The 13,191-nt window shown below is 38.1% G+C and overlaps 2 protein-coding genes across 2 annotated transcripts; one reads left to right on the top strand and one right to left on the bottom strand.

Annotated features, from left to right (window-relative positions):
- The first annotated feature begins 5,608 nt into the window (after positions 1–5,608).
- Positions 5,609–8,185, top strand: LOC131787488 (uncharacterized). The gene is made up of 3 exons (XM_059104588.2): positions 5,609–6,424; positions 6,620–6,807; positions 6,954–8,185. Exons 1-3 carry the CDS (start codon positions 5,835–5,837, stop codon positions 7,865–7,867), a joined length of 1,692 nt encoding a protein of 563 aa, XP_058960571.1. The 5' UTR covers positions 5,609–5,834; the 3' UTR covers positions 7,868–8,185.
- A 148-nt stretch (positions 8,186–8,333) lies between these two features.
- Positions 8,334–10,599, bottom strand: LOC131788565 (uncharacterized). The gene is made up of 2 exons (XM_059105653.2): positions 10,475–10,599; positions 8,334–10,333 (listed from the first exon to the last, which is right to left on the bottom strand). Exon 2 carries the CDS (start codon positions 10,319–10,321, stop codon positions 8,624–8,626), a length of 1,698 nt encoding a protein of 565 aa, XP_058961636.1. The 5' UTR covers positions 10,322–10,333; positions 10,475–10,599; the 3' UTR covers positions 8,334–8,623.
- Between the last annotated feature and the right edge of the window lie 2,592 nt (positions 10,600–13,191).

The following is a 13,191-nucleotide window of genomic DNA, read 5'->3' as shown; positions in this document are numbered from 1 at the left end:
TCACACTCACCTTCCTTTTGTTACTTTTCCTCGACTTTTCTTCTCAGGTTTATGCGGTAGTAAAGGTCTTTTGTATATATACTTCTCACTCAAACATATTTATCGAAGCGGCTGACTATTCAAGATTTATGTTGTTGTCAAAGTTAGAGAGCAATCTTCTTCTGAAGTTTAAATTAACCAATTTTCTCCAAATTGAATGACTTGGTTACTCCTTGAAACCAATATATTCTTACCTTCAGTTTCTTTCCACTTCTCTCGTATTTTTGCATTGAAAAACTCTTTTATAAACTTTTCATACAATTTTAATGAACCTTGGGTAACCATGAAAATTATAGAAATAAATAGGAACAGCTTGAGAACCCATACCTAAATTATGCATTGGTCAGTTTTGCACGAAGTACTGATCACGACTCGACTTTTCTTTCACGTTTATGCGGTAGTAAAGGTCTTTTGTATATATACTTCTGACTCAAACGTATTTATCCAAGTTAGAGAGCAATCGTCTTGAAACCAGTATATTCTTACCTTCAGTTTCCTTCCACTCCTCTCGTATTTTTGTATCGAAAAACTCTCTTGTCAACTTTTCATACAATTTTAATGAACTTTGAGACAATGATTAAAAGAAATAAATAGAAACAGCTTAAGAACCCATACATAAATTATGCATCAGTGAACTTTGCACGAAGAACTGATCACGGCTTGGGGTTAGCGTTTCTTACATTTGAGTAAAGCGTGAGGGCATTTAGCTAGAAACAAACCTAGATTACTCGGATTGTTTTTATTATGTTGTTATCAAAGTTGGAAAGCAATCTTCTTCTTAAGTTTAAATTAGCCAATTTTTTCCAAATTGAATGACTTGGTTCCTCCTTGAAACCAGTATATTCTGACCTTCAGTTTCTTTCCACTCCTCTCCTATTTTTCTATTGAAAAAATCTTTTATCAGCTTTTCATACAATTTTAATGAAACTTGAGACAATAATTAAAAAAAAAATAAAAAGAAACAGCTTGAGAACCCCTTTCGTAAATCAAGCAATAGTCAGCTTTGAACGAAGTACTGATCACGACTAACATTTCTGATTAACATTTCTTTACATTCGATTAAAGCGTGGGGTCGTTTAACATTAATAGAAACAACCTCGATCATTCGGATTGTTCTTTTTTTTTCCGAACCTCTTTTCTCTTGCACAAGGATTTCTATGAGTATCGATTGGTCGCATTCGGGATCGATGACAACTTTTTCCCACCAAACAAAGTGAAATTCGCCTAATAAAAAAGAGCTACAGGATGTAATTTCAACAGAGAGAGATGAAAAGTGACAGATTTCCTTCTCACCTTCTAACTCGTACATTTATGAGTAACAATTTGTAGATATATCTGCTGTACCATACATGTATTTCTGCGTTCCTATTTTTGACTCGTGCACGTTAATATTGGCAACGGAAGCCAATATGCTAAGAAACATTTGTTTCTTCTGATGCACTAATTATTTTCTCATCCTTTGCCCTCTAGCTACCCTACTAATAGTGTTTACTTTCGCTTCCAGACAATTATAATGTAGACACCTGGCAAAGTTGGTAAAGTGACTAATGACCGACTCCAAGGGATACCATGAGTTTTGTTGCCATGGCAGGGCAAGGTAGAGGAATCCTCCCTGTTTCCTGTGGTGCTCGTCACTTTAATTTTTATTTTTTTAAAGTGTTTGTCATACATCCCAACTCGAAAATGACTGCAAAAAATAATTTTTATAGGCAGGCTGGCACACACATTTGCTGCGGTTTCACGGTGAACGACCTTATCACGTGAGAGTCGAAAGTCAAGTCGTTGTTTCCCCGGGGGCTCAGTGAAGTTTGTTTATCCGAGAAAGTAAGTGTATTTTTATTCACGACTCGCAACATGTTCAGCCTTTCAATCAAAAGACGTATTTAAGTTGGGCATTGCATAAATGTCGCGTTCAGAGCTCTCTACAAGTCAAGAATTATATTATGCTTTTAGCATTCATAAGCTACTTTTCCTTCAAGTTTCAGTCGACCGAGATCCCGATATTAGCAACGTTATGTGCCCCTTGGAAGAAAACGTTTCCGTTGTGGCGGACCGGAGTAGGCTATGTAGGGGCTCTTTTCATACCGCATGCATGTTTACAATTAGGAGGCTAAAATAGTCGTCATTCTATACGAGGGGGTTCTCCTATCATATCGAAGGTTTCTGTATCAGAAAGTCCTCTGAACTCACACGAGCGAAAATCTCGCTAGGAGGTTGGGACTGGCCATTGCTTGTTTGAAGACCAGTGGCATCTATGTTCTCTTAGTGATGCAATGCCGATGCCTCGATCGCGAGCAGATTTGCTCGATTGTTCATGACAAAATACTGTAAAACAAGTAGTGACTAGAGGTCATGTTTGTTCTATGAGTTAATTCTCGAGAGAGGATTGTTCGATCATTTTTCTAGATTTAGATTTAATCCTTACAGGCCTTCGGAAACAAAAGAATTCTAAAATCGTCAAATTCTCACCTGTACTGATCTGTAAATAACGTCTTTCTGATTTACAATTTACGTTAACAATTCAGTTGATAAAACCAAATTATTTTGTCATACTTCCCCACCGACACAGCACCACTGTTTCTCTAAAAAACTTGAACGATTTGACTTTGAAATGGATGAAATAACAAATTGTAAGATTTAAAAAACACCTTGCCCTAATATTTATATTCACGCGATTTACATATTCCGTGACCAAACAAAAGGGAAAGTCTATCTCTTCGAACCTTAATTGTTCTTGGAAATACATAAAGCAACATAAACTACTACATAGAAAACCGTGTTTATCTCATTGACTCCTTTAGGATCCAGTGTATGTAAAACTAGAACTACATGATAAAAACAGTGGAGCACTGTCGGTAAGCCTACCACAAGGAAGAAGCGAGCGTCAGACATGTGACCTAATTAGATATTTGAGCGGGTAACGGTGCATTTCTTGTGTTCGTCTCTGTTTTCAGTCTATTCGTTTGAAGAAGTTATTCTCACAGTCAAGGGTTGCTTGGTTTACAGACAGCTCTGAGTTAAACGCAACTAACGAACAAAGACTCTCCAGAAATCGTCGATTAAGTTTACACTCTGAGAGGCGACATCATCACATTCCATGTCGTTGTCGCTATTCAAGTAGACCCTAAGGTGATACTTAAATTGTCAGAAGGCAAGGAAGCTCTATCACCTCTTTTGATCTCCACCATGTCCCCACTTTCCAACATAGTACTTTCTATTTGCTGGTCCCCAATCTTTGCAAATGCTAGCTAACTTGGAATTGAAGATATTAGATATATGAAAATTCACATATTTGCACTGCGGTGGAAAGATGAAATTAGGAGATCCTCGCAGCTAAGAACACTACTGAAACGAGTAGTTGTAAATAGGACCTGAAAAAAATTTCAGGCCCGTACGGGATTTGAACCCATGACCTCTGCGATACCGGTGCAGCGCTCTACCAATTGAGCTAACAAGCCAACTGGGAGCTAGTCAATGAATTGGGTCCAAATAAACATCCAAGTGAATGAAGACCAGTTGGCTTGTTAGCTCAATTGGTAGAGCGCTGCACCGGTATCGCAGAGGTCATGGGTTCAAATCCCGTACGGGCCTGAAATTTTTTTCAGGTCCTATTTACAACTACTCGTTTCAGTAGTGTTCTTAGCTGCGAGGATCTCCTAATTTCATCTTTCCACCGCAGTGCAAATATGTGAATTTTCATATATCTAATATCTTCATTCACTTGGATGTTTATTTGGACCCAATTCATTGACTAGCTCCCAGTTGGCTTGTTAGCTCAATTGGTAGAGCGCTGCACCGGTATCGCAGAGGTCATGGGTTCAAATCCCGTATGGGCCTGAAATTTTTTTCAGGTCCTGTTTACAACTACTCGTTTCAGTAGTGTTCTTAGCTGCGAGGATCTCCTAACTTGGAATAGTTATCCAACGTCAATCTCACAAACGAAACACAGGCGTCCGGTTGCTCATCTGTCCGACCGCTGAAGTACTGGACCACAGCTTCACCTGAGCTGTTGAAAGCTGTGACCAAGTGGAATGTGCGTCCCTGTTTCTTACGGCAGTGGAATCTCAGCTGAGTGAAGGACAAGTGTGTTCTGAGCTCTTTCATGGCACTTTTCTGCAGAACCATATGTGACTTACCTATTCTACGGTATGATGTCTCAACTGAAACCTTAGGAGAGGGACTTCCGCACTCAACATTTGACACCAGGAGCTAACCTCCTAAAATAAAACAAACCTAAATGATCTGGTGACATCCATGTAAATAGAATTTTGGACACATTAATAATGGTAACAGGACCGAGTGGAGTCCAATTCGGTCTGAAATCATACGAGTGATTAACAAAATCGTACGATCCCAAAGTGGGAGTCCGATTTGTTAATCACGAGTATCATTAGAGACAGAATTGGACGACAAGAAGTCCTGTTACCAATTAATCAAAACTGTGTGAAAATTTGAGAAAGAAACTAGACATCAGTTTTCATAAAACTAGACATACTTTTTCATAAAAACAAAAAAACATAAGTTAACTCGGCGAATAGCGAGACAACAGCACACACATGACGCTATCTGTCTACTCAGGCAGGCATGACGCGTTAACTGCCCCTTTACGGTCCTATTACGCTGTCCAATTACAAGTATGACGCGTACACTCTCCTATTAGTGCTCAAATCGGCTGGCTGATAATAACCAATCACGTTTGTGACTTTTGTTATAGTTTTGATTAAAAACATAATACTATTAGCCAAGACCAGAACGTTCCAATAACAACTGCTCCAAGTCAAATACACTCCGGTTAAAGTTCTCGTTTCAAAAAAAAAATTCATTTTCTTACCACCCTATCTTGACATGTCACAATAGACCCTCAAAGGGTTTCCACTCTTCTCAAGGTCGATCAAATACTCCCCGTCTCCTTTGGAGTGTCCAGAGCCCAGAATTTTCTTACAGGAGAAGGCTGGATGAGCAGGATCTAAACCTCGTTTATCTGCATCGGAAAAGAGAAGAATAATCATTTGGAACGAGGAGAGGATCAAACTAAGAAAAAAAACACGTCACAGAGGTCTTATTCCATAAGTAGTTCCTTTCGCGTAATTATTAGATAGCTCCTGATTTTGGAAATCTTTGTAGGATTCATAGCATCCTTTAATTCAAACTAAGAAAATGGAAAACTTATCATTATAAGGAAAGGGAAGATATTTTAATCTTCATTTTCTCTCGGGAAAGGTTATACATGGATCTACACGTGACTTGAGAGAGTTCTGAAAAGCGCTGACCAGAAGTAAGAAATAGTTCACGAAAGAGGGGGTAGGAGGTACTTCGAAGGGGGGGGGGGGGGATCTCATGGTTTTCAAGGCAACAGAGAGGAGATCAGTTGTCGCTAACAGAGTTTAAAGGTGGGAGTAAAGAAAATTGACTGCCAGTGAGGAAGATTAGTAGAATAATTCAAAAAGTTATGGAGGGATCAAATAAATGTTATTGTGACAACCAAAATACTCCACCCCCCCTTACCCCCAACTCCACTAACTTTTCCATACCTGCATCAAGAGTCTCCGATATCGAAACGCGCGCAATGCATTCTGGGATCGTCTCATATAAAAAGTGGGCACCAAGCGTGACAGCGGCCATCTTGATAACTAAAGCATCGTCAACATTTATACACTTTTACCTCGCGATTTTACAATTTTTTCCAGTTTAAATTAGATCATAGTTTGTATATAGTTTTAATAATAGTTTGTATATAGTTTTCACTAGTTTGTATATAGTTTTCATATAGTTTTCTCGTCGTTTTTGGCGTGGAAATGAGCGAGACAAGTGAGCTTTCCCTCGAGGAAGTCAACACATGGAAGGTGGACGCTCTCAAGTTATTTTGCCGTAAACGAAATCTTAAAACTTCTGGAGCTAAAGCTGAACTTGTAGCCCGTGTGTTTGCAGCATCAGAGATGGGAATCCAAGTACAAGCATCGGCTAAAGAACTAATGTGCATCACGGAGTCTGAGAGAGCGAAGCTATTGTTTACTCCTGAGGGCAGCAAGCTTCCCGATCCTCTTGGGCTAAAGGACGGATGGATTGATGAAAAAGATGGGCTAACATCATGGCCTCCTATATTTCTAAGTGACATTACGAAATATCTGATGGCTGATCATCCTGGAAAGGATATTAAACTGCACGAACGGGTCATGAATGAGTACAAAGAGGGGAAAGCATACCGCTTATTTGACTCGGGCTTTCTGAAAGAAGTTTTCTACCATGAACTAGAAAATATGGATTTTTGCTTCTTGAAAGCAAAATGTACGCATTCGATGAAGGTTGGTGATACACCACATACATCATGGATTTGTTCAAGAAAAAATGGAGAGATTATCAGTGCCTACTGTACCTGTACTGCTGGGTATGTTAGACTTTCTGTTTTATAAGACTTTAACTTGTAACTGATGCAAAATATAAGCCTAAAATATCATGTTTATCATATACCTCGATTTTATGACTAATGTTGTTGGTCTAAGCTCAATATATATTATACTTTAGAATGTTTAAAATATTATGTCTATCATATACCCTAACTATTTGTTATTTCTTGTTTCAGTATGAGTGGTTCTTGTATTCATGTGATGGCACTGCTGTTCAGAATTGAAGCAGCAAACCGTAATGGTATGACAAATCCTGCATGTACGTCCAAAGAGTGTGTGTGGAATGTTCCAATAGGAAACAAGACTGTAATCAAGCCCTCTAGAATTTGTGATATGGAGTGGAAGGCTTCAAAGCTAAATAAAGGTATGTTATTATGTTTAAAATTCTAAACAAAGTATTTACAGTATGTATACTGGATAGACATAAGTGTTATCTGGGGACATAAATAAGAAAGTTCTTATTAGCTTGTAACCTAGCAATTAATTTACTTTTATTTTGTGTTTTTCTAGAGACGACCAGACCTGCCATCGATAGTCGCCGAAAGTTATTCAATTCACATGAAGAGTTGAAGCCCCTGACTCCAAAAGGAAAGAGGAAGTCGTTTTATAATAATTTGAAGGACTTGTTGCCAGAATCGGCATTCATCAAATTAGCAACGGCTGAGTTTGAGGAACCGTGTTCAACTTCCGTTACAATAGAAATTAATACTGAAGTACCTGAATGTGTAATGCCTAAGTCATCAAAGAAAGACTTAAGTGCTGATGATATACATCTGATTGAACAAGGCACCATTGGTCAGTCTGAGAATGAGGCATGGCACGATTACAGAAAAGGCCGATTAACTGCCTCTAATTTCTATAGAGTGTACACAAAAGTTGAAACCCTTAAAACTAAGGGGGGTGATGCACAGGAACTAGTGGACACAATCCAGGGTAAAAGTAATGGACCGTCGGAACATTTACCTGCTCTAAAATATGGAAGAAACATGGAGAAAGTTGCTAAGGATAAGTATGTGAAACTGTTTCAGAGGGAGCACAAAGATGCAAAATTCAGAGAGTGTGGACTATTTATTGATGAATCTGACCAATTCATTGGAGCATCCCCTGATCTGCTTGTTGAATGTTCCTGTTGTGGATTAGGGGTGCTAGAAGTGAAGTGCCCTTATTCTATTGTTAATGATTTACCATCAGAAGACAATCTTTCCTACCTGGTAAAGATTAATGGCAAAATTGTCTTGAAAGAGAAGCATGCATATTTTGCACAGATACAGGGACAAATGGCTGTGACAAAGAGAACATGGTGTCACTTCCTGGTCTACACCCAAAAGGGTTATCATCTGGAGCTAATCAAGTTCAATAATGATTACTGGGAAAAGATAAAGCAAAACCTAATTTGGTTTTATAATAAGTATTTAAGTGAATGAATGCTCGTTAATTATAACTTGATACAAAACTTTATTTACATGGTGTAAACACTAAAAATACATTTGTACATTTTATATACAATTTAGAATTTTTACAATTTCATATCTGGAAAAACTGGTCTGACAGTTCTAAATTGAACTCAAATAGTCTCTGAATAGAACAGTAAAATTGTCTGTTGTGGAAACTGGAATGGATGAATCAAATCATGAAATTTTATACAAGTAATGCATTGACCACACTTCAGTATGATTGAAAATGTTACAGTTTGATATTGTTTGCAGTTATATATATAGTAATAATAAATAATATATTATTTATTTGTGTTCAGCGACACATGAGCTGTGAAATGAAGAAAAATATTTACAAATTATATCTAATGATTGTAATCACTCTACCAGAATAATTTTTCTCTTGTGAGGTCCTTGTGGTGCAAATAATATAACAGTTCTTATTCAGAGTGCACATACTTAATAGCTGAAGCATTAAATGGTACTAAATCATACTATTACTTAATTTTCTTGTTATGTACCATTATCAACACTATTTAGTATTATTTGGTACCATTTGTATGAAAGATTAAGTGATTGCACTCTATACTAGTTGCTAGTAAAGTAGAGCAGAGATTTTGAATAACATTTAACCTAAGAAAGAACTTAGACTAATACATATTGGTATCCTCTAAATTTATGAAGTTTATATTCTTTCATGGGTTAAATGCTGTCAATCTTTTTAGCTATTTGTACATTTCTTGTTAATCATTTTTTACCCAAGGGTCTATACAAGTTACATAAGGCTGCACAAATAAGTACAATGTTGTCTATACTGCCAAGCAGTGATATTGGTAGTTCATGCTTTATCAGTCTAAACGTCTTCAACCGTCTTATTGCTTGCTCAACAAAGATTCTAAGATTTGCAATTTCTTTTGTTTTAGCAACTTCAGCTTTAGTGAACTGCTCTTGTCCACGTTTACCAGGGGGGATGTGTAGTCTTGAGCTTCTGATTAAGAGGTCTTCAGCAATTGTGAATCCACGGTCTGCCATCACTTCATCGCCAGGTTCAATGATATCATAAAATGATGATTCTCTTGTCAGATGCACATCTGAAGTTCTCCCTCCCCATGCTTTGGATAAGAAATTGAAAAAACCATGTGGTGTTATTGATACCAACAGCTTAGCAGTGTTGTGATGCTTGTAGTCTGACCACGTAGCTGCTCTAAGGTTTGGGTCGCTTGGGGTTTCAATAAATATTTCTGTGCAATCAATGATGTGGCGTACATTAGAGTAGCCTGGCTTTTTAAACTTTGCGGGCAAAGTTGCTTTCACAACATCGATGGAGGGATTGTAAACCAAACATTTAAGTTCACTTGCTAGGATTTTCACCCAGGTAGTAACAACATTTGTTACATTTGTAGTTGAAATTCCAAACCTCTGTGCTAAGTCAGCATTTGTTGATCCAAGTCGAAGTTTCATTAAGGTCAAAAGAAACTCATCTTTTTCTGACAAAGCTCTTTTAGGGCCAAACTTATTTGGTGTTTTTTTGAAGTTTCTTCCTTTTTTAGTAGATTTTTTTGGGCCACTCCAGTAGTTTACTTTTTTAATGTTTCCCTTCACTACTTCAAACAACTTATTGAATACTCGTTTTGATGGTAGGCCGGTTAGTAGACGAACAGATGAATTTGTTTTCAAATCAGAATGTTCTAGTCCCTTACGCTGTCTGGCCTTGAGTTTTATCTTACATGCTTTGAGTTCACTTTCAAGTTCTTGGAGTTTTTCTTTGAGATCTTTGATCTCATTGAACTGCTTGAGTCTTTCCTGCAAGCATTTTTCTTTCATACAGAAGTCAGGATCTTCTAGGTTGTACCAGCCAAACGAATATGCATGATCGTGAGTGATATGGTCGGGTCGACCGGCAGTAGTACAATGTTCTTCTTCTGTTATAAACGAGGAACTACTTGGTTCTTGAATCACAGGAGCATCTTGACTATCATGTGCATTATCTTGAGTATCATCTTGAATATTATCTTGTGTGTTATCTTGAGTATTATCTTGAGTTCTTAAACGTTTCATTTCTTCTAGTAATGATGATCTATCAGTAGGCGGTTTACGGTTACGAGTAGACTTTGTCTCGTAGCCCATTTTGAGTACAGGATCAGGGTTTTCTTTCGTGGGTTTCCCATCAACAAAGTGCTCATTGCAGACTCTCGACGAATTATTAGGTTGCCAGACTTCTCCTTTCGGGCCTTTTCTCTTTAGAAGATGGATCCAGCGCTTTCTACCCTCATTGTTTTTGCGTTCAGTAGGGAACGGAAATAGCTTGAACGGCAGCGGACAGTCACATGGCGGAGTGCCGTGTAAACAATCGTGAACTTCGCATTGCTGTGAAGCCCATTTCTCAAGCTTTTTCCCACTGTTATGGCACCCAAATACTGCACAATTTCTGTGCCCAAAGACCATGTCATTAAACGGCTGCAAAGTAATAAAAATACGATGAGAATCTTTGACTTTTGACAGTTCTTGTATTCGCGAATGTCACTCGCGCGCAGGATTGAATCTACTATCATTAAAAGCTTAAAAACAGCTAAAACAAAGTTAAAATTTGTAACTTACCTTTTGAATATAATACCCACGAAGATTATTTTCCAGTTGATATCACTTACAAGAACAAAAAGACTGTATTATAGATAAAGACACGCTTCAAAGAACGCATTGAATACAGAGACACACGCCATATTGTCACGCTTGGTGCCCACTTTTTTTGTGAGACTATCCCAGAATGCATTGCGCGCGAATTACCTTCCGGAACTCTTGATGCACGTATAATGTTAAGCACCTTACTCAACAGTACCTCTTCCATAATAAGTAGAACGTGGGGTTACGCCTCAGGTTTTCCGGACTTGATTTTTTGGTTTGGTTCCTCAGTTGACATTCCTTCTTTGTATCACTAGCATCAGATTGGCTGTTGTAAGATTTTCATTTCTCATCTTGATGGCATCTCAATCCACAGCTTATTTGGTCAGCGCATAATGCCTCGGTGATATGACCAGTTACATCAAATCCTAAAATAACAACACAGTCGTGTTTCATTTTATCATCATGCAGTTTACTTTGGATACTGTGGCCAACACAGTATAAGGAAGGAGGTATAGAAAATTGATTGCCAATGAGTAGGATCGTAAGATTGTTACAGAGCCTTATGGGGGGGAGGAGGGATCATGTTAAGTTTATCATGATACAGCCAAAATCTATGTCATCCGATCCGAGTTTTCGCCCATGGCACTTGGCACCATGTAGGGAGATATAAAACATTCACGTGTTTTCTTTATCTCTCTCGAAAACCTCCTCCCTGCTCAAGTCAGTGTGCAAAGACGAACTGAAAGCCATAAGAAACAAAGCAACATCACCCAACAGAACGGGACAGTAATGGAAACCAACTAGAAGCCCTCTCATCCTGTAATTTGAGAAAGAAAGAAAAGCAGATGACGGATTTCGTCCTTTTGCCTTAAGCTTCTTAGACGCAGCAAATAGTTTTATGAGTTAAGGGTTCTGTCCATTACACTTTGTCTGAGTCGGCGAAAGAATGCGAGGGCTTTTTAAACAACCAAGTCATATAAAGGAATCATCTCGGCGAAGAATGAAAACTTGTCCGCTGGCTTGCACAAGTTACTCACCCGATAGTAAGTAAATACATCCAGTTTCTCAATCAAACTTACCTTCTGTTTCTTACTTTTCCTCGACTTTTCTTCTCACGTTTATGCGGTAGTAAAGGTCTTTTGTATGTATAATTCTCACTCAAACGTATTTATTGAAGCGGCTGACTATTCAAGATTTATGTTGTTGTCAAAGTTAGAGAGTAATCGTCTTGAAACCAGTATATTCTTACCTTCAGTTTCCTTCCACTCCTCTCGTATTTTTCTATTGAGAAACTCTTTTGTCAACTTTTCATACAATTTTAATGAACCTTGAGACAATGATTAAAATAAATAAATAGAAACAGCTTAAGAACCCATAGATAAATCATGCATCAGTCAACTTTGCACGAAGTACTGATCAAGACTTGGGGTTAGCGTTTCTTTACATTCGAGTAAAGCGTGGGGGAATTTAACTAGAAACAAACCTAGATTACTCGGATTGTTTTTATTATCCGGATTTCTTTTCTCCTGTACCCAGTTTTTTATGAGTATCAATCAGTAGCATTCAGGATACATAGTAACTTTTTCCCACCAAACAAAGCTAAATTCGCCTAGTGAAAACTGAAAGAACTACAAGATGAAATTTTAAGGTTAAAAGTTTTCTTCAGTGATTAAAATGACAGGATTCCTTCTCACGTTCTAACTCGTACATTTATGACTCACAGTGTGTTGGTATATCTGTTGTACCATACATGTTTTTGTGTGTTCCTGACTCCGGTGAATGCGTTGTTGTACACTTGGAAAATGCCAATGAATAAAAGGAAAACAAGCTGTTTGCAGTGCGTTAACCGAGCGATTAATGCCGGAAAATGATTTGTTTACCTACATTTACCGCGAAGGAAAACTATCGTATAATGGAACGAATACTGGGATTCACCGATGCGAAAACGCACAGAAAACGTTGCATTTTCCGTACGGCAAAACATGAGTAAACGTTTGAAAAATGCCGCGTTTTCCGTGAATTCAATCTAAGTCTTCCGTACGGTGAACGCTAGTTTTTTTGCCGTGATATTTTTACAGCTGTCTTGATAGTTTCAGCTCTTCTGCGGGGAAGACTTACTAACCAGGCTTAAGAAAAAATGAAAATTTTTAAGTCTGTAATTTGAATTTAGATCTAAGTGAAGAAAAATCTCGAGAATGAGTGCGCAATGTCCCACTTGACAAAGCCGACGCCAATAATTCTCAGAAGTTTATGCAGTTTTATCACAGGAGAGCATGCCCCAAGTTCATACTTTTATTAACCCTTAAACCTAACTGACAACGCAGCCTTAACTGCGACTCTTTGAAAAAGTATACAGAGCAAATGTACTTGAATCTAAACGAAGAGAAAGGTTGGCGCGAATAACTTTTGCCGAGAGCTATTAGTAAGAGAGGAGAGTACTGAAAAACTCTGAAAAACGTCTTCGGAGGTGTGCGGACATCTTCGGAAGTGACCGGTTAAGTTCGTTTGTGGAAATGCTAACAAACATAGGGAAAAAATCTACGCCTTGACTCAAATTTTCCAGGTTTATACAAGTGTTTAGCAGAGCACTGACTTAGCATAAAACAGTGTGTCTCCGTTGCAGTCCTTGATGATGTGGAAGTACTGTACACATTTCTGAATAATTTGTGTGAGAATTTCCTTGTGCCACCGGG

This window comes from Pocillopora verrucosa, chromosome 8 (assembly GCF_036669915.1).
Source record: "Pocillopora verrucosa isolate sample1 chromosome 8, ASM3666991v2, whole genome shotgun sequence".
In the NCBI taxonomy this organism is placed as follows: domain Eukaryota; kingdom Metazoa; phylum Cnidaria; class Anthozoa; order Scleractinia; family Pocilloporidae; genus Pocillopora; species Pocillopora verrucosa.
Note: the sequence above shows the minus strand (reverse complement) of the source record. Positions and strands in the feature narration are given on the sequence as shown.

What these genes read in the sequence shown, in the direction of transcription:
- LOC131788565 (XM_059105653.2), bottom strand. Translation starts at nt 10,321, where the DNA reads ATGGTCTTTGGGCACAGAAATTGTGCAGTATTTGGGTGCCATAACAGT.
- LOC131787488 (XM_059104588.2), top strand. Translation starts at nt 5,835, where the DNA reads ATGAGCGAGACAAGTGAGCTTTCCCTCGAGGAAGTCAACACATGGAAG. An exon ending in TACTGTACCTGTACTGCTGG is followed by an intron (nt 6,425 to 6,619) that starts GTATGTTAGACT and finishes TTCTTGTTTCAG; the next exon opens with TATGAGTGGTTCTTGTATTC. An exon ending in GGCTTCAAAGCTAAATAAAG is followed by an intron (nt 6,808 to 6,953) that starts GTATGTTATTAT and finishes GTGTTTTTCTAG; the next exon opens with AGACGACCAGACCTGCCATC.